The sequence below is a fragment of the Nicotiana tabacum genome, chromosome 3 (assembly GCF_000715075.1).
Source record: "Nicotiana tabacum cultivar K326 chromosome 3, ASM71507v2, whole genome shotgun sequence".
NCBI classification, from domain to species: Eukaryota; Viridiplantae; Streptophyta; class Magnoliopsida; order Solanales; family Solanaceae; genus Nicotiana; species Nicotiana tabacum.
The window spans coordinates 8,258,295-8,280,294 of NC_134082.1; the positions used below are offsets into that span (position 1 = coordinate 8,258,295).

The following is a 22,000-nucleotide window of genomic DNA, read 5'->3' on the forward strand; positions in this document are numbered from 1 at the left end:
TAACATCATATACCACGAATTAAGCTTTAAAATCCAAAATTTTTCTTAAAACATCAAATTTTCTATTTTCAGTCCGAAACACGTCAAACGACGTCCGTTTTCAATCAAACTTTACAGAAAGTGCTTAAACCATATATAAGACCTGTACCAGGAGCCGGAACCAAAATACGGGCCCGATACCATCACTTTCTAATCAAATTTCATTTCCATTTTCCTTAAATATTTTCAAAAAATAATTTTACTCAAAAATTCATTTCTCGGGCCTGAGATCTCGGAATTCGATTCCGGACATACGCCCAAGTCCCATATTAAATCACGGGTCCGGGTTCGTTTATTCAAAATGTTGACCGAAGTCAAAGTTATTCATTTTAATATCAAAACTTAGCAAATTTTCACAGAATTTCATATTTGAGCTTCCGGCTATGCACCCGGACTGCACACGCAAATCGAGACAACTATAAATGAGGTTTTCAAGGCCTCAGAAGCTCGGAATGGATAAGAAAATAGGTGATGACCCCTTTGGGTCGTCACAATACATACACACACACATATATAGCACCAATTTGTTATTATTTTTATACCATCATTTTAATTTACATTATCATTCATAATGAGAACTTTTTCACGCAATCAAAACTTTTCACATGTTTTTGTAGTTTCGATATACTGTTTTATTTTATTTTGTTCGTGTGGCTATTTCATCATTAGTTTATATTATAACTGTTATCTCAAATAATTAAAATACCTATTCTATTAGAATCACGATATAAAATATAACGAATAATCACATCTTGACCCTCTATTTTTTTTGTCAACGTGCCAATAAAATATCTAAACTTTCAAAAGTAATTTTCATGTTTCAAATGTATTCAACGTGCCAATAAGCATAGTTAAAATTTTAAATCACATATGCTTCAATTGTATTCAATCTTACCTTCTATTTTTCTTCTTTTAATTGTTATTGTTATTTATTATTTATTAGTTTTGGTTGCATATACTAAATCAATAAATACAAATATTTTGAAAATGTTGATCTATATATCTATCTATATATAAAAACAAAGACATAAACAATCATAATAGTCATGTATCACCAAAAATAAAATGATAATTGTCATGCATATAAGTTAGTGTACGAAAGAAAAAAATGTAAAAAAAATAATAACACAAATAATTTTAAATTTGCGTACGTAGTGCTCTTGAGAATGAATAATGCCAAAAAAAGAATTCTTGTACATTCATAATATATTTGGTCAATTCTTAAACGGGTGATTTGGTAAAACTCCTTTATATATTTCGGTTCTCCATCGTACTTGTTCATTTTTCAACTATTATTCTGCATTTGTGAGATACTTGTATGCATCGTATTTATGAAAACCTCAGCTTCCTCAGATATATTTGTGACAAAAGACAAATATAATGGTATACAAATAATAATAATAATAATAATAATAATAATAATAATAATAATAATAATAATAATAATAATAATAATAAGTTTAATCAATTATGAATATATACCTTGATAACCTAGTAAACCTTCTTTTTATATTTCAAGTTCCCTATCACACTTGTTCATTTTGTATTTGTGAAATATTTCTATACATCATATCTATGGACTTTCAGCTTCCTTAGTTACATCTACAACAAAAAACCAAATGTAATGTTAATTGTAAAGCACAACAAAATAATAATAGTAAAACCAAAAAATTGGGGAAAAAATAAGTTACGACTTTAAATTAAAATTACTATAAGTAAAATAAGATTAAATGAGCCATTCTAATTTTTTATTTATTAATGTAACTTATGAGTAAGTAGCATATTCTGGATTAAGGAAATATTATATGTGTGTGTTAAGTATACCTTCTTGCTTCACCATCTCAAACCTTAGCATATTATTCATTGCTTGGAGAACATTTTGGTAAGTTATACTGATCACAATCCATGAGGAAGAGGTTTTTTTCCGAAGAATTGAAAAGTAAAATTCAAAAGAAGAAAGATATAAAACTTTATTTTCTTTTGGTAGTGAAATTTGTAGGAAACCAACAAATTATTCTAATAGATTGAACAAACGATACACCAAAATAAAATAACGGTTATTTCAAACCATACCTTCGCAGTAGCAGGCCATATAAGCTCATCACAAACTACATGGCTTGACAAACAAATATTACTTGTGCTATTTACTAGTACAAAACTATAAAAGCATAGAATGTATTAGTCTAACCAAAAAAGCTTTTCAAATACTAAATTAATTTGAAGAGATCATAATTTTATTAACATAAATCATTCAGAGTAGAAAAAAGAAAAAGAAAAATTGAGAGACTAACCTAAAGGTTCGTATAATATTGCAGGGTTAGAATCCGAATATATAGTATTCTACCTATGCTTATGTTGAGTGAATCTTAATCACAATATTATTTTACCATATATGTCGTTGATTGTGAATCAATTATTCACTTCCATGTATTAAACGCGAAACTTAAAATATGAATTAATTTTTCCATATTAATATTTTTCTTCAAATGTAAACAAATTAAAAGTAATAAATGAAGTAAATATGCAGATTTAATTACCTTAGATCTAAGCCACATATAATCTTAATTTTCTTATGCAACAATACTTATTATATTTTTCAAATTTCAATACGAATATAATAAAATGTTACCTTTGAATTCAAATAATTTACTAAAGTATTATACATGTACCACCAGATTATCTCAATTAAAATTTAGACTCATATATCTATCTATTTTCACATGTTAAGTTTTGAATGAAATTTACCTTCCCAATCGAATTTAACTTTTCTTTCTTTTAATTTTAATTTAAATAATAATTGGTAAGAAACAATTAGTTTTTAAAAAGATATTATTGAGTTTGAATGACCCTTTAGTTACGCTATTGGTAAGGTTTAAAGGCATAATGGGTGCCAAATATGGATAAATATAATTAGCTTTTAAATCAAAATTTAAGCTTTATTTTCCTGTTAAGAAATGAATATATCAATTAATGAAATATGAGATAAACCATGAATATTGTTTGGCATAAAATATTATCTTTTATATGGTAATATATTTGAATTGCAATATTTCATATAAGGAATAACATTATATGAATATTCTTTGTCATATAATGTTATTTCTTTATGATAATTTTAGACCCATATATCCATATATAGTTGTGTATAAATTTTAAATGATATTTACCTTTCCATTCTAATTTAAACAAACGACTAAGAAATAATTCTTTTAAAAAAATATGTCATTGTGTTTGAATTACCCTATAATTACGGTACTGCTAATGTTTAAAAGCCTACTAAATGCTAATTACAAATAAGTATGATTAGATTTAAATTCAAAATATATATTTTATTTTTCAGTTAATAATTTAATATATCAATATGATAAAAGTCACAAATATTGTTTGGCATATAATATTATCCCTTATATGGTAATATTTAAACTGTAAATATCCTAATTTCTACATAAGGAATAATATTATATGAATATTCTTTGTCATATGATATTAGTCCTTTATGGTACCGTAATTACACACACACACTTTTAGTTTATGTATAATTTTTGCATGATAATTATGTTCCCGTTCAAATTCAAATTAAATGAGATATTTGGTTAAGAAACGGTCAAAAAAAGATATTACTGAGTTTGAATTACCCTATAATTAAAGTATTGTTAAGATTTAAAAGCCTGCTAGGAGCTAAATATGGATAAATACAATTAGCCCTTACCCCTACTCTGGGGGTAGAGAGGCTGTTTCCAAATATACCCCGGACATCCTTCCCTCCAAGAACTTCCCACCTTGCTCTTGGGGAGACTCGAACTCACAACCTCTTGGTTGGAAATGGAGGTTGCTTACCATCAGAGCAACCCATCTTGTCTCTAATATACCAATTAAAGAATTTGGTAAAAATTATCAATATTATTTATCATAAATATAGATAATCATTCCCTTTGAATGTGGGATTTTTCTTTATTTCTCCAATCAAATCTACGACCAAAATAGTGAGTACTTATTAACTTTAAATAATGTTAATTAATATCTTTTTAAAACTAATACATATTTTTTTAAATATTTTTTTGTATTTTATGTAAAAAAAATGTGCTACTTGATTTTTTTTTCAATTTTCGAAGTCATCAATCCTTAATATCTTAAATAAATTTATTTACTTTATTTATATTTTAACTTGTTTAGAGTACAAATAGTCATAGTTATCCCAATCTACATCTTTCTAATATTTTTAATATTATAAATTTTTAATTATTTTTTCACTTCCATGATTTAAGTTAATATAGAAGGAAAATTGATGATGAGATCTATATATGATATAGATATAGATATAAATATAGATATAGATTAGATTTATTTTCTAGATTATGTCTTGATGTGTCAAGTGACATTTTCTCAATACGCCACTTGGCTTAACCTCATGCTTCACTACTCTCCTTTTAATATAATATAGATAGGCGTATAACCATAAAAGTGATACTAAGTGGGCGTTTGGACATAAGAATTATAAAATTTCAAAATACGGTGATTTTTTTGCCAAGTGAAAATGATATTTGAAATTTAGAGTTATATTTGGACATGAATAGAATATTGAGTTGTTTTTGAAGTTTTGTGAGCGATTTGAGTGAAAATTTTAAAAAATAATTTTCTTAAAGTTTTTCAAAATGCATGTTCAAGTAAAAATTGAAAATTTTACGAAAAAAGTTAATTTGAAAAAAAGGAAATCTTTTTGGAAAAGGGGAAAATTTTCTTATGTCCAAACGGGCACTAACTCGCATCCATGCCCGAGTCCAAAACACACAAATTCTGTCCCTTCATCCCCTTTCTTGTTCCCTACTCCATTCTCTCTTCCTCAAAAATCCCTCTATACAACTCCCTTCTCCCACCTCACCCAACTCCATTAACAATGGCTTCCCCTATGGTCCTCGACCCAGCGCCCTTACCCAAACCCCCTTCAACCCGACCCGAACCGTCCATCCCCTCCTCCTCCGACGGTGAAGACGACCTCTACGCTCGTCTCAAATCACTTCAACGCCAACTCGAATTCATTGAGATCCAAGAAGAATACGTTAAAGACGAGCTAAAAAATCTCCGTCGCGAACACTTGCGTGCACAGGAAGAAGTTAAACGGATCCAATCGGTGCCGTTAGTGATCGGTCAGTTCATGGAGATGATTGATACGAATAATGCGATTGTAGGATCCACTACGGGGTCGAATTACTATGTTAGGATATTAAGTACGATTAATAGGGAGCTTCTTAAGCCGTCGGCTTCTGTGGCTTTGCACCGCCATTCGAATGCGCTCGTTGATGTTTTGCCGCCTGAAGCTGACTCGAGTATTTCGTTGCTTAGTCAGTCGGAGAAACCTGATGTTATGTACAATGTGAGTTTTGTAACTTTGAACTATTTAAGTAGGGTTTATGCTTAATTATACGTTGATTAGGGTTTAATATGCTTAAATATGGTTGTGTGCTGCTTAAATATGTTAAATCTGCTTAGGGATAGTGTACTGCTTGTTTCAGTAATTACTACCAGGGTCTTATTCAACCAATCAATCAACCAACCATGACTCATTCTCGAAACTAATTGGATTTGGCTGTATGAATTCTCTGTATTTTTTAAACTCTATTTGGCCAAGTTTCGTTCCTATACTGTTAAGTCATTGTGTTTTAGGGAAATTAGAAGTTTTCTGAATTTCACACATATTTCAGCATAAATTTCACTTAGATGTTTCTGTAGCTTCATCCTCGGAAAAGAAAGACATAGCTCAATCTTGATCTTGACTTTTTTTATGGGACAAACTTCACTTATCTAATGTAGTAGAAAGTCCAATTTCTGTAGATTTTACTGACCATCTTATCGATGATACTTCTACATGTGGCTGCGGGTGTAGAAGAATATCTGTAGCTACAAAGCAAGTCATAATCAACTAATATTTTTAGGTACTATGGTCTCCTAAGGCTTTGGTATAGTTGTAACTTGTAAGAGGACATCACATGATATGTGGATTCGACACACATCTTGGGGTTGAGCCAGGTCGTAGACAAAAGTTGTGTTTAAGTGGAGAAGGTAGAAGGGCGATCCCATTATCCACCTAGTTTCGAACCGTTGTCACTGTCCTCAAGGATTCCTTGGTTAGAAAAAAAATTCTAGGTCCTATAACATTTCTGGAGAACTATTAATTAGCTTGTTCTAGAGCTGGTCAATTGGCTTCTCAGGGCACATTCTGTATACTTGAGATAAGTTGTGTCTTTTGCTGAAGGACCCAAGAAGAGTAGTTGTTATGTATGCAAAACTTCAATAAACCATTTTGTTTTAAAGCTTTTGAAAGCTCCTTGGCACCCTTCCTTGCAAATTATTGCTGGACTTCTAAAGGGACCATCTTCCAAGCTTTGTGAAAAGGAACTCTTATAGCCTTCTAATGTTTTTTGATTATGTTTCCTCCACATTGCCACCTTTCGCAGGTCATAATTTGTTTGTTAGTTACTGAGCTTATATATTCTAACAACAGGATATTGGAGGATGTGACATACAAAAGCAGGAAATCCGTGAAGCTGTTGAGCTACCTCTGACTCATCATGACTTGTACAAGCAGATTGGTATAGATCCTCCCCGTGGTGTCTTGCTCTATGGTCCACCAGGCACTGGGAAAACTATGCTCGCAAAGGCTGTAGCACATCATACTACCGCGGCTTTCATAAGGGTTGTTGGCTCAGAATTTGTTCAGAAGTACTTGGGTGAGGTATGTATTGAAGCCTTAGAATTCCCAAAACATTGTCATTTTTATGCATCAATATATTGTTAATCACCAGTGTAAATGTTTGCTAAATCTATCTTAACAACATGATATGTGACAAAGAGTTGTCACTTAAAGTGCTTATATTTCCTAAAAAGAGCTTGGAAGAGCATTCAGTCTCTTCCTATGGCCTATATTTTTTTTTAATTTTTTTAACTTTCCAATTTCCTATGTAGTAACCTTGTTTGGGAGTGAGAATAAGGCAATGGGCTATTACTATCTCCTTCGAAGTTGTATGACCTACCTCGCTTCATGAGGATTCGCTGGATTAATGTCTAGCATAGGATGTTGATTTATTTGTTTCTTTTAAATTAAATATTATAAATATAGAAATCATTGAAAGAAGCTACAAATATAGAAACCGTATGAAAGATGCTACCCAATTTTTAAAATAAAAAAAAATAGAAATCATCAAGAACGTTGCAACTAAAGAAGAATATTGTTGACTACCTTACTTTATCAAACAAAAAAATGTTGTTGACTGAGGGGCATGATCCTGCTAGCTTAGGGCTGTCACCCTGCACTTGTTGATGAGCTGTGTTCAGCAAACCTATCCATTATAAATCCAAATGAAGGACAAGTTGAAAAGAGGTGATTAGCAGAATAGCTTTCGTCAGAATCATATATGTTTTCTTTAATTGTCTTTTAGCCTAGTGGTCAGTGGCGGAGGCAGGATCTCCGCGAAGGGGGTTCAAAAATAAAAAAAGTTAAAAAAGATTGTAGCTAGTGGGAATTGAACTTATGACCTTACAAAGTTTTTGAACCCCCTTGACCACTAAGCTAAACTTTTGGGTTGTGTCAAGTGGATTCAAAACTTAATATATAGAGGTAAAAAATAGATTTTGACTTATATATACAGTGTAATTTTTCGGCGAAGGGGGTTTGGGCGAACCCCTTCCGCCCCCTAAATCCGTTTCTGCTAGTGGTAACAAGTAGTATTTAATTGTTTTTTAGCCTAGTGGTAACAAGTAATATTAAATTGTCTTTTATTCTCTAATTAAGAGAGAAGTTCGTATTATTTTTTCCTAAGTAAATCCTTCCTATATGTATGAATTCTTTTGTTTAAAAAATATAAATTCAAAATGTATTTTGACATTGCAATGTTGTTACAATCGGAAAAGGGTCAAAATTGCCTCATCGTTCTGGTAAATAGTTTAAAATTACCCTTCATTCATCTTTTGGTCCAAAAATACACCCATCGTTATTTTTATTGCTGAAAAATTACCCCATGATTTAAAGGCAGAACTTGTGGGCCATGATTTTAATGTGTTGGCATCTTTTTACTAGGCCATGTGGCTCTTTGGGTCAGACAACAAATATGGGTAATAGTACCTGCCCCATTATTCGCACCGCTCCATTCCTTTTGTTACTCGGGTTAAAAAATAATCTTTGACAAACAATAGCTGAGGGTCTCCGACACGGCAGTTTAGGTGCCGCACCCGTATCGATGTGGGTGTGGGAATGGGATCCGCATTGGATCTGGTTAAACAATTTTGGGTACTTTGACCACGACGGAAGGAAAAATTTGAGACGAGATACAATTTGATTCCCGAAGTCAGAACCAAAATTAGGGTAAATAGCATAAGTTATCTAGGAAATCAATCATTTACTTATCTACTACTTGAGAATAAAAAAGAAATCCACACGTTACAAGCTATACCTAAGTATTCCATAAAATTTCTCATAATTTAGAGATATCAATTTTTTTGAATTATTTTTAGCTAGATCCTCGCACCCGTATCCGTGCCCTGGATCTTAGAATTTACCTTTCGAAGGATCCAATCTCTAAATCCGTACCCATGTTGGACATCCGCACCCGTGTCCGAGCAACTTAGAACAATAGAATCATTACCAAAATATAGCCCAACTGAGTTTTTCTTTGAATTAACTCTGGCATCTCATCACTTGACTCATAATTGTTCATTACAAACCTTGACCTCTTTTGTGAATAACTGATCCTTCCTCCTATGCCCATTCTGGCATCTTCTTTTTAATAATTAAACAACCAGAAGAATTTTTTCCTCAGTACAACTCCTCCTGATCTCACACTATCCTCTATCTTCATACCTTAATACATAAACTAAATCTCATAATCCCCATGCAAAAGTCACATTTAAATATTACCAAAATTATTCATAACTCCAAATTATTTATTTACTTATTCAACATTGGTAGATCTGAAATATAGCTTAAAACAAAAAACAAAAATCCAAAAAAAAAAACCCCAACCTTAGATACAAAAGCAGCAGATAGTTTTTCGAATATAAATTCGGGAGCGAGTGAGAAAAAATCGGCGATCATTACCTAGCTAGAAAGTTTTGGCTATTTGTCGATTTCACCAGAAAAGAGATGCTATGGAAAACCCTCAAAATCTTGCAAACAGCAGATCAAGAAAGCAGAAAAAATGGTACCATTTTCGATGCATCATCCCTCTTCCATTTTACTGAAGAAAGAGTATTTCAAGAAAAAGAGAGGTTCTTTTAATACTGGTTCATTATCCGTAAAAGAGGAAGAAGAAGTGACAAACAATTTTCCAGTAATTAGCAGCGATAAAATGTCCATAATCCCATCACTATTATCATCAACTTTATCATCTTCATCCGGGAGGAAATCAAGATGGTACTTGTTCAGAATTACTAAACTTCCAACGAAGAGGAAATTTTTTGAGAGAAATAAAGAGAGCTTAGTAGATAGTCTTTTTGGAGGAGAACTATTAATTTTTTAACCAGGATAATAAAAGAAATGGGTGGGTCGGATAATGGGGCGGGTAATATTGCCCATATTTGTTGTCTGACCCAAAGAGCCACGTGGCCCAGTAAAAAAATTCCAACACATTAAAATCGTGGCCCACAAGTTTTGCTGTTAAATCGATGGGTAATTTTAAAAGGGCAGCCCGGTGCTCTAAGCATCCCGCATTCACGCAGGGTCCGGGGGAGGCCGTATCCCAAAGGGTGTGATGTAGATAGTCTACCCTAATGCAAGTATTAGTGGCTACTTCTGCGGCATGAACTCGTGACCTATAAATCACACGTAGACAACTTTACGGTTGCTACAAGGCTCGAGGGGTAATTTTAGAAAATGGGGGTATTTTTGGACTAAAAAGTTGATGAAGGATAATTTTAAACCATTTACTAAACTATAGGCGTAATTTTGACCCTTTCCGTGTTAGAATCCATGTCCTCCCAGTGGTCAATTCACCTTCAGTCTTTGGTGTGTGGACTGATTCCCGTATAGCTCTGTAGAACTTAAAGTCAAGACCTCTCTCAATAGCAATTGCCTAAATAACTTTTAATTTCTGATTACCTTTTTTGGCGTAACAAAAGCCTCGTCCAGATCCTCTCACTACAAAGTAATATAGAATGTCTTGATATTCCTCCATAGAAATGATATAGAGACATGGACTTCCCTGCCTCGATCATCTTGACTAGTAAAACATTTGTATAGAACAGTTTATGTAGAAGTGGCTGTAGAAACAGATCTTGCTTTCATCGCACCCAACCTGGCCGATCAGTTCAGCTCTCTCAGCAAGTAGCTTTGAATTCAATCATGTTCCCCAAGCTTATGCAACTTCAGATCAATATCATGTCACTGCAAGTTCCTATGCAACTTCAGATAATATACAATTTTGTTCGTGTTAAAATTTCATTCTCTTCCTGACTGAAGAGTGATATTAGATCAGATTGTGTTCATGAAGAGTTATGAGACACCATTTGTTTCTACTACTCTAGTTTTTGTCTTCTCACTTATTCACTGCTTCTTGCAGGGCCCACGAATGGTTCGTGATGTCTTTCGCCTTGCCAAAGAAAATGCTCCAGCAATCATATTTATTGATGAGGTTGATGCAATTGCTACTGCTAGGTTCGATGCTCAGACTGGAGCTGATAGAGAGGTCCAGCGTATCCTCATGGAGCTACTAAATCAGGTAGGCTTCTGTACATAGATTTAAAGTAGCTCTGGAAGGATACAAAACTCTGCATTGTTTGATGAGCCACCTTTTCCCCTTGGGTTTGTATTTTGTAGATGGATGGGTTTGACCAAACGGTGAATGTGAAAGTTATTATGGCAACTAATAGAGCTGACACACTGGACCCTGCACTTTTACGTCCTGGAAGGCTAGATCGGAAGATCGAATTTCCTTTGCCTGATAGACGTCAAAAGAGGCTTGTTTTTCAGGTGGGGTTTTGGTTTATGTTATATTATGATGTCGTCTGCTTCTTCTTCGTCGTTCTCCTCCCCTAAAAAGAAGTGAAGAGGAAAATATTGTAGAAGTTTAGGTAGATGGATTTCTGAATTGCTTTTCTGCTTCTGTTGCAGTCTACCTGTGTTTCGCATGAATGAACCAAACTAATGCTGGATTATTTTTTTGGCAGGTATGCACTGCTAAGATGAACTTAGGTGATGAGGTCGACTTGGAAGATTACGTTTCTCGCCCTGATAAAATCAGTGCTGCTGAGGTTTGTCTTTTAACTCTATACAATTTTGTCGGGTGACTGTAGGATGCTCTGGTAATGATAAAAAATGTGGAAGAACCTCCACCCCCACCCCCCACCCCCCACCCCCCAAAAAACAAAAGAACAATGAGCTAATTTTTCTTTCTAATTGGCTGCAACTGTTTTTCCCTTTTTCCTGCAAGACTGAATTATTTTATGCTGGATACTAATGCGAAATGAAAATGAATTGGAATTTGTGGGTGCATTAGTGATGTATGTTGCAATATTTGCAGATTTCGGCAATCTGTCAAGAAGCTGGTATGCATGCAGTGCGCAAGAATCGATATGTCATACTTCCCAAGGACTTCGAAAAGGGTTACAGGACCAATGTTAAGAAGCCTGACACTGACTTTGAGTTCTACAAGTGATTGTTGTTAAAGGCTAAGCAAATACTTCAGAATCTAATATGTATGCCTCTGAATGTTTTCTTTGCAGTGGTGGTGTATTGGATATTTAATGGCTGTTTGCAGCCTTTTAGTACAATCATTCCTTCACTCAGAAAGTGTGTGTTAGGCTGTCTATTGTTTGAGTTTGGGTGCGCGCATCTTATTTGCTGTTTCACGTGTTGTCTCAAGCCATAAGTTTTTCTCATTGCGAGGGCGTTTTGCTAAGATCACGTTGAGTTTCCAATTATGCATTCCTGTGGGGGTGTTTTCTTGTCCCACCAGTGGTGGTGGATTTAGAACTTAGGCACTGGGTTCTGAGTTAAAAGAGTGTGTTCTATGTTTACCTATACCTATTATTGGTTTCCCTACATAACGATGTGGCAGAAGCACTGGGTTCTGCTGGACATACGAACTTATTGTTAGATCTCCACTGCGCCCGACATCTCTAACTGCAGAAATACCATTTTGTTTTATGACTTGCTGTTCTACTGGCCTTATGTTCTGAGTAAATCTGCAAAATGCATCACATATAAGGTTATCTATGAGACGAACTGCGTCTCCTCAAGATGCATATGCTGTTGGGAGTTTTAGAAAATGGCCACTCAGTTTGAGTTGGATCTAAAATTTCTTGAGGTCTCATCAATAACCTAGTGAAATCCCACAAGTGGGGTCTAGGGAGGGTAGAGTGTACGCAGACCTTACCCCTACTCCGAGGGAGTAAAGAGGCTGTTTTCGGAAGATCCTCGGCTCAAGAAGACGAAAAGAGAGACATATTATCAGTACTATCGACAGAAAACAATAGAAATAATGACAACAACGTAAGAACTAGAGAAAAGATGCAAAGCACTAACAATAAACAACAAATTTCTTGAGGTCTCATTAGATATAAATCATGCTAATCTTCTCAAGTGTAGTCGCTGGAAATTCTTGATTGTTCAGAAAAAGTCTGGAGGAGTGGGCATGCGTTTGAGGATGGTTATGTTATCTGCATAGTGTTTCTTTAAAGTATTCATAGAGGATCATTTTTCCTAGAATCTCATTCATTTAGATATTTATTTTGAGAAATTGCTTTTCTATGACACTACAATATGGAACAAAATATATGATCCGTGTAATTTCTTTTACTTTTTATTCTTTTAAATTATATCAGGGTGGGGTCAAGGGGACTATATCACTGATAGAGTTTGAACCCTCAACTTCAACTTTTGACGGCAAAGAGCTTGCCAAATACAGCCCTCAACTCCGATGTGTTTAGTTTCTTAGTACTAGGCTACTAGCCCTCAACTCCGATGGGTTTAGTTTCTTAGTTTTGTTTTTGTTCCTTTTAATTGGTGCAAGTTAAACTTGTTTCAGAAAAATTAGACACTTTGAAGAGAAAAATAACATAGACATAGGGTGTGTTTGGCATGAGGAAAAATATTTTTCGAAAAATATTTTTTAATTTTTTCATATTTGGCCGGCTTAAATACTTTGGAAAATATTTTCTTCATGAAATCATTTTACTCCAATTGGAGGAAAATGTTTTCCCTATCAAGAGAAGGGAAAACATTTTCCAAAACTCTTCTTCAACCTTTTCCACACTATTCTCCATTCCCACCAACTCCACCCCTAACCCACTCACCTCTACCTCCCACCCCCACAACACCCACCCACCCTCCCCCCTGCCCTACCCTCACCCCTAAATAGAAATATTATTGAGATTACTTTTTTTTCTTCATGTTTTATATAGAGTACTTACTTTTTCATTTCAATAAAATAAGTATTTTATTTTCCAGGATGTAAATAAAGTATTTTCTTTCATTTCAACAAAAAATGTACTTTCTTTTTATGATGTATAAAATTTATTTTCTTTCATTTCAACAAAATGATGTAGTAGAAAATATTTTCTTTTATTTTTTATTTCAACAAAATGAATATTTTCTTTTCATGATGTAGAAAAAGAATTTTCTTTTATTTTAACAAAATGAGTACTTTTTTTCATGTTGTGTGGATTTTTAATAATTAAATTTTGAAGCAAATAGAGTCCTGAAAATATTGGATATTTGCGGTTTGTGGGGGGGGGGGGAGCACATAAAACATGGAGATTTTGGGGAAGGGGGCAAGGAAAGTAGTATAAAACATATTTTCCTAAAAAATATTTTTCGAAAAAGTTTTTCACTCACCAACCAAACAAGGAAAATAAGTGATAAATCTCGTTTTATAAATCTTTTTTTTATGGAAAACATTTTCTTTCTTACCAAACACACCCATACACATCAATAGTTTGATTAAAATGGCGAGAATCATGAACAGTTGACAAGTGTAAGGAATACTGATTTTAAAAATGATGATTCAGTGGCACTTGCTCCCCTCAATCTTTCTTTAGTAAGATGCTTTGCTTTTAATTAGGTAAACAACGCCTTGTATTATTCATGTGAATATTCTTGCATAATTGACCATGGCTAAGTGTGATGCGTCATAATATTTTACAAATGTATTCCACCGTAGGAACAAGTTTTGGAGCAATAATAAAATTGTTTCAGTGCAACCTATATATTATAAGTTTGGGCCATAGAAGCAGAAACTATGCTTGCATTATGGTAAATTGTTTACATCACATCCTTTGGGATGTAATTCTTTTCTCAAATTCTGTATGAACACGATATATTTTGTACATCGGACTGTCTTTTTTTTTTTTTTTAATTCCTCTGCCGACTCTACCTTTTTCTCCATGATAACTTGGACATAGGTACTACAAGATTCCATTGCCCACCGAAAGAAAACAGTGTCTTTGCATCTTTTTTTTTCTCTTCCTTGTGGTTGGAGTATAAATATTCCATTGGTCCTTTCAAGGTCAAAGAAAAAGAAAGAAAGAAATACAAAAAAGAGAATCAGATTCGGACGAATTCTTAAAATACAAAGTTTGAAAATGCAAAATAATTTGAAATTTTGAAAACCAAAGTCCTAATCATAAGGTCATATTTGTTTAGGAGTTAGCAAAAATTCAGTAGTCGGGAATAAGTAGAGACTGCTTATTCATAGGGTCATACTCTGCTAATTTCCCCACCCCCGCCTCCAACCCTAAAAAAAAGGTCTTTCCATTTTGAGTTTGCAAGCTAGCGTTTGGTCATAAATTTTTAAATTTGTTTTAAAAAATTTAATTTTAATAAAATTTGATTTGAAGATAAAAATTTATTTGACGTTATTTTTCAAAACATATTTTACTTTAAAAAAAAAAACATAAAACATGACTTATACCTATAAGTTCTAAAAACTATAAAAAATATCCAATAATACCAAACAAATAAACTTGCTAATCTTGTATATGTAGAACCTTCACCGATGCCATTCATTCACAAACCATAATCTTGAACATATATAAGCTTCAGACAAAATTATCATTGTTATAAGAACTACATAATACACTATCCTAAAATTATAACCCGATATTTTACTATCAACTGCTAATAACACAATTACTAGCCACTATAATTCGTCAAATTGAAATAATATTACAAGATCCACTCGTCCAAAAGAAAATAATAGTAATTAGCCGATGGATTAGTTGAGTCATAATAGATGGTGTTTTTTTTCCACAAAATATAAAAGTTTGGGATAATTTTTGAAATTGTTAAAAAATCCAACTGAAATATTTTGGGCCAAAAACAGGTCTAGAACTAGTAGTTTTGGGATTTGAAAATTTTAGTTTCAAAATCTGTCAAAATATGAATAAAATCTATAAACAAACATGTTTTGCCAATTTTTTTTTGAAAAAACAATGGCAAAATCTATGGCCAAACGGGGGGATAAATTTGAAAAGCTAGATTTGAAAATCGTATAGAAACCATAGCATCGTTCTATACATATGAACTGGTGCACTGGTATTAATAGTGATGTGCACAAGCTGATCCAAACACTATTGTTATAGAAATGGATCTTAGGATATAAATTTTTTGGGTTCAATCTTTAAAGTTTTTAGTATTGAATCCATTATATTTTTAAAGTTATGTGTTTTATTTACTATATCTATTACTACAATTTTAGTGAAAATTTATACCGTATATAAATTTAAACTTAGTAGAAAGTTATGAGTTTAATTAAAATCCATACCTATAGTGGTATATTCGCCTTGCGTCCCCAATATTCTCCGTGTCTCAATATATGCGATGTACTTTCTATTTTAGTCTGTAAAAAAATAAATATTATATTTTTATATTAAAAATAATTTAATTTTAAACTTATTATTATATTATTAATGAGATAATTTATATTCACAAATATATTTATAACTTATTTTAAATTAAAATCCTTAAAGCTTTTTAAATTATTTTTAATCCACTCAAATCAAATTTATAACCAATTTATTTTACAAAATGAGAATAAATGGAGTATTTAAAATGAAAAAAGAAGAAGCTAAAAAGGCGTGAAACCCGAATCCAAGCCAGAGCACCACCAACGGATAGGAAAAACAAGAGGGTAACGTATAAAGCTGAGAGGGGTAGATTTAGCGTTGATTGTACGCCAAAAAATAATGAGTACGCAAGAGGATTCTAGAATATGTTCAATGGACCCCACTTCTCCTTCTCCTTGTATAATATTGAAATCTAATTTCCTATTTCTACTTCTCTTCCACTTCTTCCAAAGTAGTGGTACCATTATTGGCTCAAAATCCTCTTCCAGCTCTGCATTCTCCGTCTCCTTCAATTTCAGTCAATCAAATCCACCTCTCTCACTGTTCATCACCTTCAGGTATTTCAAAAACCCTATAAATCTTCATTTATCTACATAGATCTAGTTTTTTTTTTTGTTTTTTTTTGTTTTTTTTTTTGTTTTTGTTGTTGTTGTTGTTGTTGTTGTTGTTGTTGTTGTTATTATTATTATTCACAATTAATTAACTTTTGGATACGTATCTGAGCTGCAAATTCAGGATTTAGAGGAGCTAGTGAATTTACTGTATTTACGATTTTTAATAATTATTTTTCTATGCAAAATATATGTTTGACGAGTTGAAAAAGCAGTAGCTGTATGTATCCACTTGAATGTTTGGTTCTATTTAAGGAATGGACAGATCTATGTTTTTTTTATTATTAACAGTTATTGGAATTTCGGTTACGTCTCTTAGCTATAAGTTTAGGATTTAGAGTCACTAGATTCCGAGCTAGTACGGTTATTGTATATACTATTTTTAATGTGTCGTAGCTAAAAGCAGTATTTGTAGTATATCCACTTGGATGCTTGATTCTATTTGAAGAATGAAACAGATCTACCGATGTTATCTCATGAACGTGTATATCTTATGAGATTTAGATTTAGTAAATTTGGGTCAAGTGCGGTTTATTATATTTTTAACATATGAATATGCGTCATGACTTGAGAGTAGTGGGTAGAGTTATTAATAGCTTAGATCTGCTCATGATTTCTCTGTACTTTTGGATAGAGTTGTTTTTGTTTGGATGACGGTGATGTTAGTCAGCTTGTGCGTACCTATTTCACTGGTATGTGCTACCTCCCATTGGCCTAGGTAATGGGTAACTTTGTGTACCTAGGCAGATGAATAAAATCACCTAGTGTTTTTGGTGCTTGGACTGTAATGTGAGATGTCATGGTTTCCCTTCCCCTCACTTCATTGACCAGTAGTTGCCCTCGGGTGCACTTTTGAGTAGATTTTACAGTGCTGATTGCATTTAGTACTATTTTGGATCTTGATTTAGGTTTTTTTTCTTCTGGTTTGCTTCTTTTGGCTGTCGTTTTTTGAAAATTGAAAATCTATGGTTTGTGACAGAAGGTTTTGAATTGAACGCCAGGTTAGGGTTTGGATTTGAAGGTACAAGGGGCTAATTGATGGCGTCGAAGAGGATATTGAAGGAGCTCAAGGATCTGCAGAAGGATCCTCCCACATCATGCAGTGCTGGTATGTTAGCTGGACTTTTTGTCCCTTTTTCAATTTATTGCTTTTCTGGGGTTTGTGTGGAGTGTTCTTAGCTAATGGAATAATAGGTCCCTGTGCATGGACTGTTGATGCTGTTGTAACTGTTCATTCTTATATTTAGTATTGGAATAGTAGCCTTGTGATAACTGGTGAGACCCTCCACTGCCCGTGTGTGGTTGGTGTTTGCGTATCACCAAGGGAGCAAAGCGAGCGGTAAATGGCCGCTAGTGGGCTCCTCTTAGGTGTTTGGGAAGGACTATGGAGTCTACTATATGGAAAAAGAAAAGGAATCAAAGTATCAAATATAACTTTAAGTGATATGTCAAAGTACTTACATAATTACCTAACATAAGCAGAATCACATGGTAAAAATGTCTGTCTGACTAACATCGTTAGTCGTTTGGCTGGTTTTGCTGTTCCTTTCTGATTTGTGCATTATAGTGCAATGTGGAACTGGGCTTGTTGTAGTTTTGTGTATCTATAAACTCTTTGTAATGTTCTCGCCATGGGGATAATGGATGTGAATGTTTACCTCATAAGAATGACCACAAACCATTAAAAGCAAAGAGTGGTGCCTCGTATTTTCTGTCATTCTGTGTTGTACTTTCCTTTTCCTTCTCAGTTTGATTGGCATCACATTTCATTTTTGGTCTCCTAGAGCTGCATACCAAAATATTATTTAAAATGGGAAAATGATGACGTAGCGTGTATATGATGTCATTGATTGTAACCTTTGCGGAACGTCATTATGTATAATGGAATGCACTCCAGATTTATTAGACTTCACTGTTTTCAGTGGCTATCTGGAAGAAACCTTGTGCTTGTGTTGACTAGGATATTTGGTTTAATTCAGGTCCAGTGGCAGAGGATATGTTCCATTGGCAAGCAACAATCATGGGGCCTACAGATAGCCCTTATGCCGGAGGTGTATTTTTGGTTTCAATTCATTTCCCTCCGGATTATCCTTTCAAGCCTCCAAAGGTATGCTTTAGCTCCAGAGAGGTCCTTTGTTGCTTTCTTGTTCACATGTAATTTCGTTGTTGAACTGGACAAGGAGACGTATAAATTATTTTGCATGCATTTGTTTATATATAGAGCCTTAGGAAATCCATCTCAACTATTTGAGTTGGTTGTTTAAAATATTTCTCCTTGCATAAGCTGTAAAGCTTTTTTATGTGTAGGTCTGACAAAATTTGCAGTGTCCATGTATGTATTGAGAAAATTAACTCAAATTGGCTATTTCTCAAATTCTTTTTGTGTATATAGTGTGTGTGTGTTAGTGTTCGCGCATTGTTGATATTTGTTACATTGGTATATGCTCTTGAGTTTACATTCCATAGCCAATGCTCTTCTCCAGATATTTCCCACCACGTGGGATGTAAGGCAGAGTTCTTTTAAGTTCCTGACCTTCTATCAATTCTCTTTATCTACTTGTGCTAGAGTCATGGGCACAATTACTCCTTTAAGTCTATGTATCTTTATCAGTACTAGGGAGCTGGCGTCTCATTAATGTTAAGAACAGGTTAAAGTGGTAGCTAATTTGCTTCATAAAAAAAAGTGGTAGTTAATCTGGCGTCAAGCAATCTGCATTTTATGAAATTGTAAGAATAAATTTTCTCCATTGCCGGATAATATCATTTAAATTTCGAGGTATGATTTTAATTTTTTTCCCTTGATTATTTCAGGTTGCCTTTAGAACTAAGGTTTTCCACCCTAACATCAATAGCAATGGAAGTATTTGTCTGGATATTCTAAAAGAGCAGTGGAGTCCAGCGTTAACCATATCTAAGGTTTGGAGCTTTGCCTTTCTTTTCATTGCTCAACTTAGCTCTGTTTTTGCGGTCATAGATTGTCTGTGAAAGGAATCTCAAAGATGAATATGATGTTATGGTGCAATATGGTTGAGGAGAATTGTCCATGTGATCTACTTCAAGATTCTTGACACCTGCACAAATTTGATCTCTTCTTTTTAAAAGTCTCGTGGCCTTGGTTGACCAAATGATTCTATTTGATTAATTGATTACAATCTCTATTGCCTAGTAGGGAGAGCCACCTAAAATATTATGAAGAATCTGCCAAAAATTGTGACACAAAGTTGTGCATTATTTAATACTTGACACTCAGTTTCTCACAATATGCAAATTGTAAGTTGATAATATCTGGATAAAATGCCAAGGAAGGAACATGACAGCTTATCCACGTGATTGGATTTAAAGAGGTAAACAAAGGTAAAGAATACCATTTAGAAGAAAGTAAGAAACAAATTGAAGAATTGAACATTCAGAAAAGATTTTCTCATCGAAAACGGATGAGAGTTGGTTTATCTACCACTTGCATAACGAGACGAACTTTCTGTAAAACAGGGCTGGGGGTGGGGGTGGGGTGAAGGGCGGGAGAAGTTTGGGGTTTTTCTGTTTCTTTTTTGATCTTTTTTGTTCCCTTTTGAGTTGCCTTTGGGTGTGAAGGTGTGACCAAACTGGTGATATGCTTACAGGTCTTGCTCTCCATCTGCTCCCTATTGACTGACCCAAATCCAGATGATCCGCTTGTACCAGAAATTGCTCACATGTACAAGACCGACAGGTCCAAATACGAGACCACTGCTCGTAGCTGGACTCAGAAATATGCTATGGGATAATGGCAAAGGTGTCACCAGGCATGTCTGAGACTTTGTGACAGCAATGTCTTATTGTGCTTGTGGTGAATGAATAAACTCGGCTAAAGAACTTAGTTTACTTCTTAATCTCCCTTAAAGTGGGTTGTCAAGGGACATGTCTTTTCAATTTGTGAATATCTATTAGTAAGGGAGACACTTCAATGTAATTTTACTTTGTTTGCCAGTTTACCTAAGCCTTTCTCTAGTTTTTCCAATTTGCCTGGCATGTTTGGTTCTGTGTTCAAAGTTTGCATTGATTCACAATTATAGACCTCGACTCTTTTCTAACACCAAAATATTAAAAATGAAAACGGAGGTATACTGATTACCGTAATATTACAAGTTGTTAGGAGTATGGCGAAGAATTGTACTAGTAAATGGTATTAGGTCTGTCTAAAATACGACAGAAATGGTTCAAGAGTCTATATGGTAGGTAGAATAGCGTGGTAGCACAGATATAAATGTATGATGAGCTCTCGAACTTTATCCTACTGTGCCATTTTTGATTGTATTGTTTCTTCAGTTTTGGAAGGTTCAGATACATGAGACCGTTTACCAAAACGTAGGAAAAATGTACTTAATTGTTACTGAATGGCAGATGCTGAAGTTTTGTTTTTACCGTAACGCTTTAGTTGTTTATTGGATTATAAAGTGTTTAGGCATGCTTCCCTTCCAAACCCAAAATTATAGGCTTAGTAGTTACGTTTGCTGGCTTGCTATCTGCCAATGCCACGGGCCTAGGCGCATGAACAGGGAAAAAAGTGTTGTAATCGAGATGAATAGCCAAAATAATGGTCAGTTGAAGGAGCAATGAGCAACCAACCCTCGTATAAACTGTTGAAAAAAGAGGCAGTGATAACAAATAGTAGTGTAGTGAAAAGGAATTTGCTGTCAAAACAAATACACTAAATAGAGTCCCCTGATGTGTTAGCATATGACTTAATTTCAGTACATTTTAAGATGTTTATGGTGGGTAATTGGGATTTTGATAGACCTAAGTATTTTTGTGAATGCAATTAGAATAATGGTATGGTGCCTCAGGTATTTCGGGGGAATTAGTCAAGGTGTTCGAAAGCTGATCCAAACATCATGGCTATTAAAAGGAATTAGAATAATGGTATGTCAAGTCTGTCGACCGTCGGTGTTGGACAATGAATAGTTCCATGGAGCTGTTTCGTAAATTCCATGAAACACGGTTAGGTTCATTCTTTAAATAATTTAGGCTGATTGCTTTGCGCATCAACTTTTGATGTCATGTCTGCTATGTAGATGTTAACAATATAAGCTCTCGCTAATTATAGACTAAGTTGGTACAAGTGATAATGTGTTGTTAAACTATACGTATACACTAAAAAAGATAGTCGGGTGCACAAAGACACATGTTCCGGGAAAAGGCCACACCCAAGGTGTGTGATGTAGACAGTCTACCTAATGCAAGCATTAATTAGTGGATGCTTTTACAGCTCGAACCCATAACTTATAGGTCACACATAGACAACTTTAATGTCGCTTTAAGGTTCCCTTCAAATTCTACATACCATATGAAAGATATTATCAACACTAGGCATGGCTTTGAAAGAAAAGAAAAGCTTTTGAGAAAATCTAAAGGAGCTGAGAGAAAATCCTATCCAATATTGGGTTCCATGGGACAGCTAAATCTAGTATTTTTGGGATGAAACTTAAATATGAATGCCTGTACAACGAAGACACCTTTATTATCATAAGTAGACAAAATAA

The 22,000-nt window shown here is 34.0% G+C and overlaps 2 protein-coding genes across 4 annotated transcripts; both read left to right on the forward strand.

Annotated features, from left to right (window-relative positions):
- Positions 1-4,805: 4,805 nt before the first annotated feature.
- Positions 4,806-11,815, forward strand: LOC107807278 (26S proteasome regulatory subunit 6B homolog). Its single transcript, XM_016631634.2, has 6 exons — positions 4,806-5,410; positions 6,539-6,769; positions 10,587-10,745; positions 10,844-10,996; positions 11,194-11,277; positions 11,547-11,815. The coding sequence occupies exons 1-6, from the start codon at positions 4,808-4,810 to the stop codon at positions 11,679-11,681; spliced, it is 1,365 nt and encodes a 454-aa protein (XP_016487120.1). The 5' UTR covers positions 4,806-4,807; the 3' UTR covers positions 11,682-11,815.
- Positions 11,816-16,289: 4,474 nt separating this feature from the next.
- Positions 16,290-20,478, forward strand: LOC107785428 (ubiquitin-conjugating enzyme E2-17 kDa). Of its 3 annotated transcripts, none has more exons than XM_016606731.2 (5): positions 16,290-16,427; positions 17,483-17,589; positions 18,461-18,588; positions 19,293-19,397; positions 20,102-20,478. In XM_016606731.2, exons 2-5 carry the CDS (start codon positions 17,520-17,522, stop codon positions 20,243-20,245), a joined length of 447 nt encoding a protein of 148 aa, XP_016462217.1. In that variant the 5' UTR covers positions 16,290-16,427; positions 17,483-17,519; the 3' UTR covers positions 20,246-20,478. The 3 variants fall into 3 exon arrangements, with proteins under 3 accessions (XP_016462217.1, XP_016462219.1, XP_016462218.1); XM_016606733.2 differs by having other exon boundaries at positions 16,292-16,427; positions 17,464-17,589; XM_016606732.2 differs by having other exon boundaries at positions 16,303-16,427; positions 17,461-17,589.
- Positions 20,479-22,000: the final 1,522 nt, after the last annotated feature.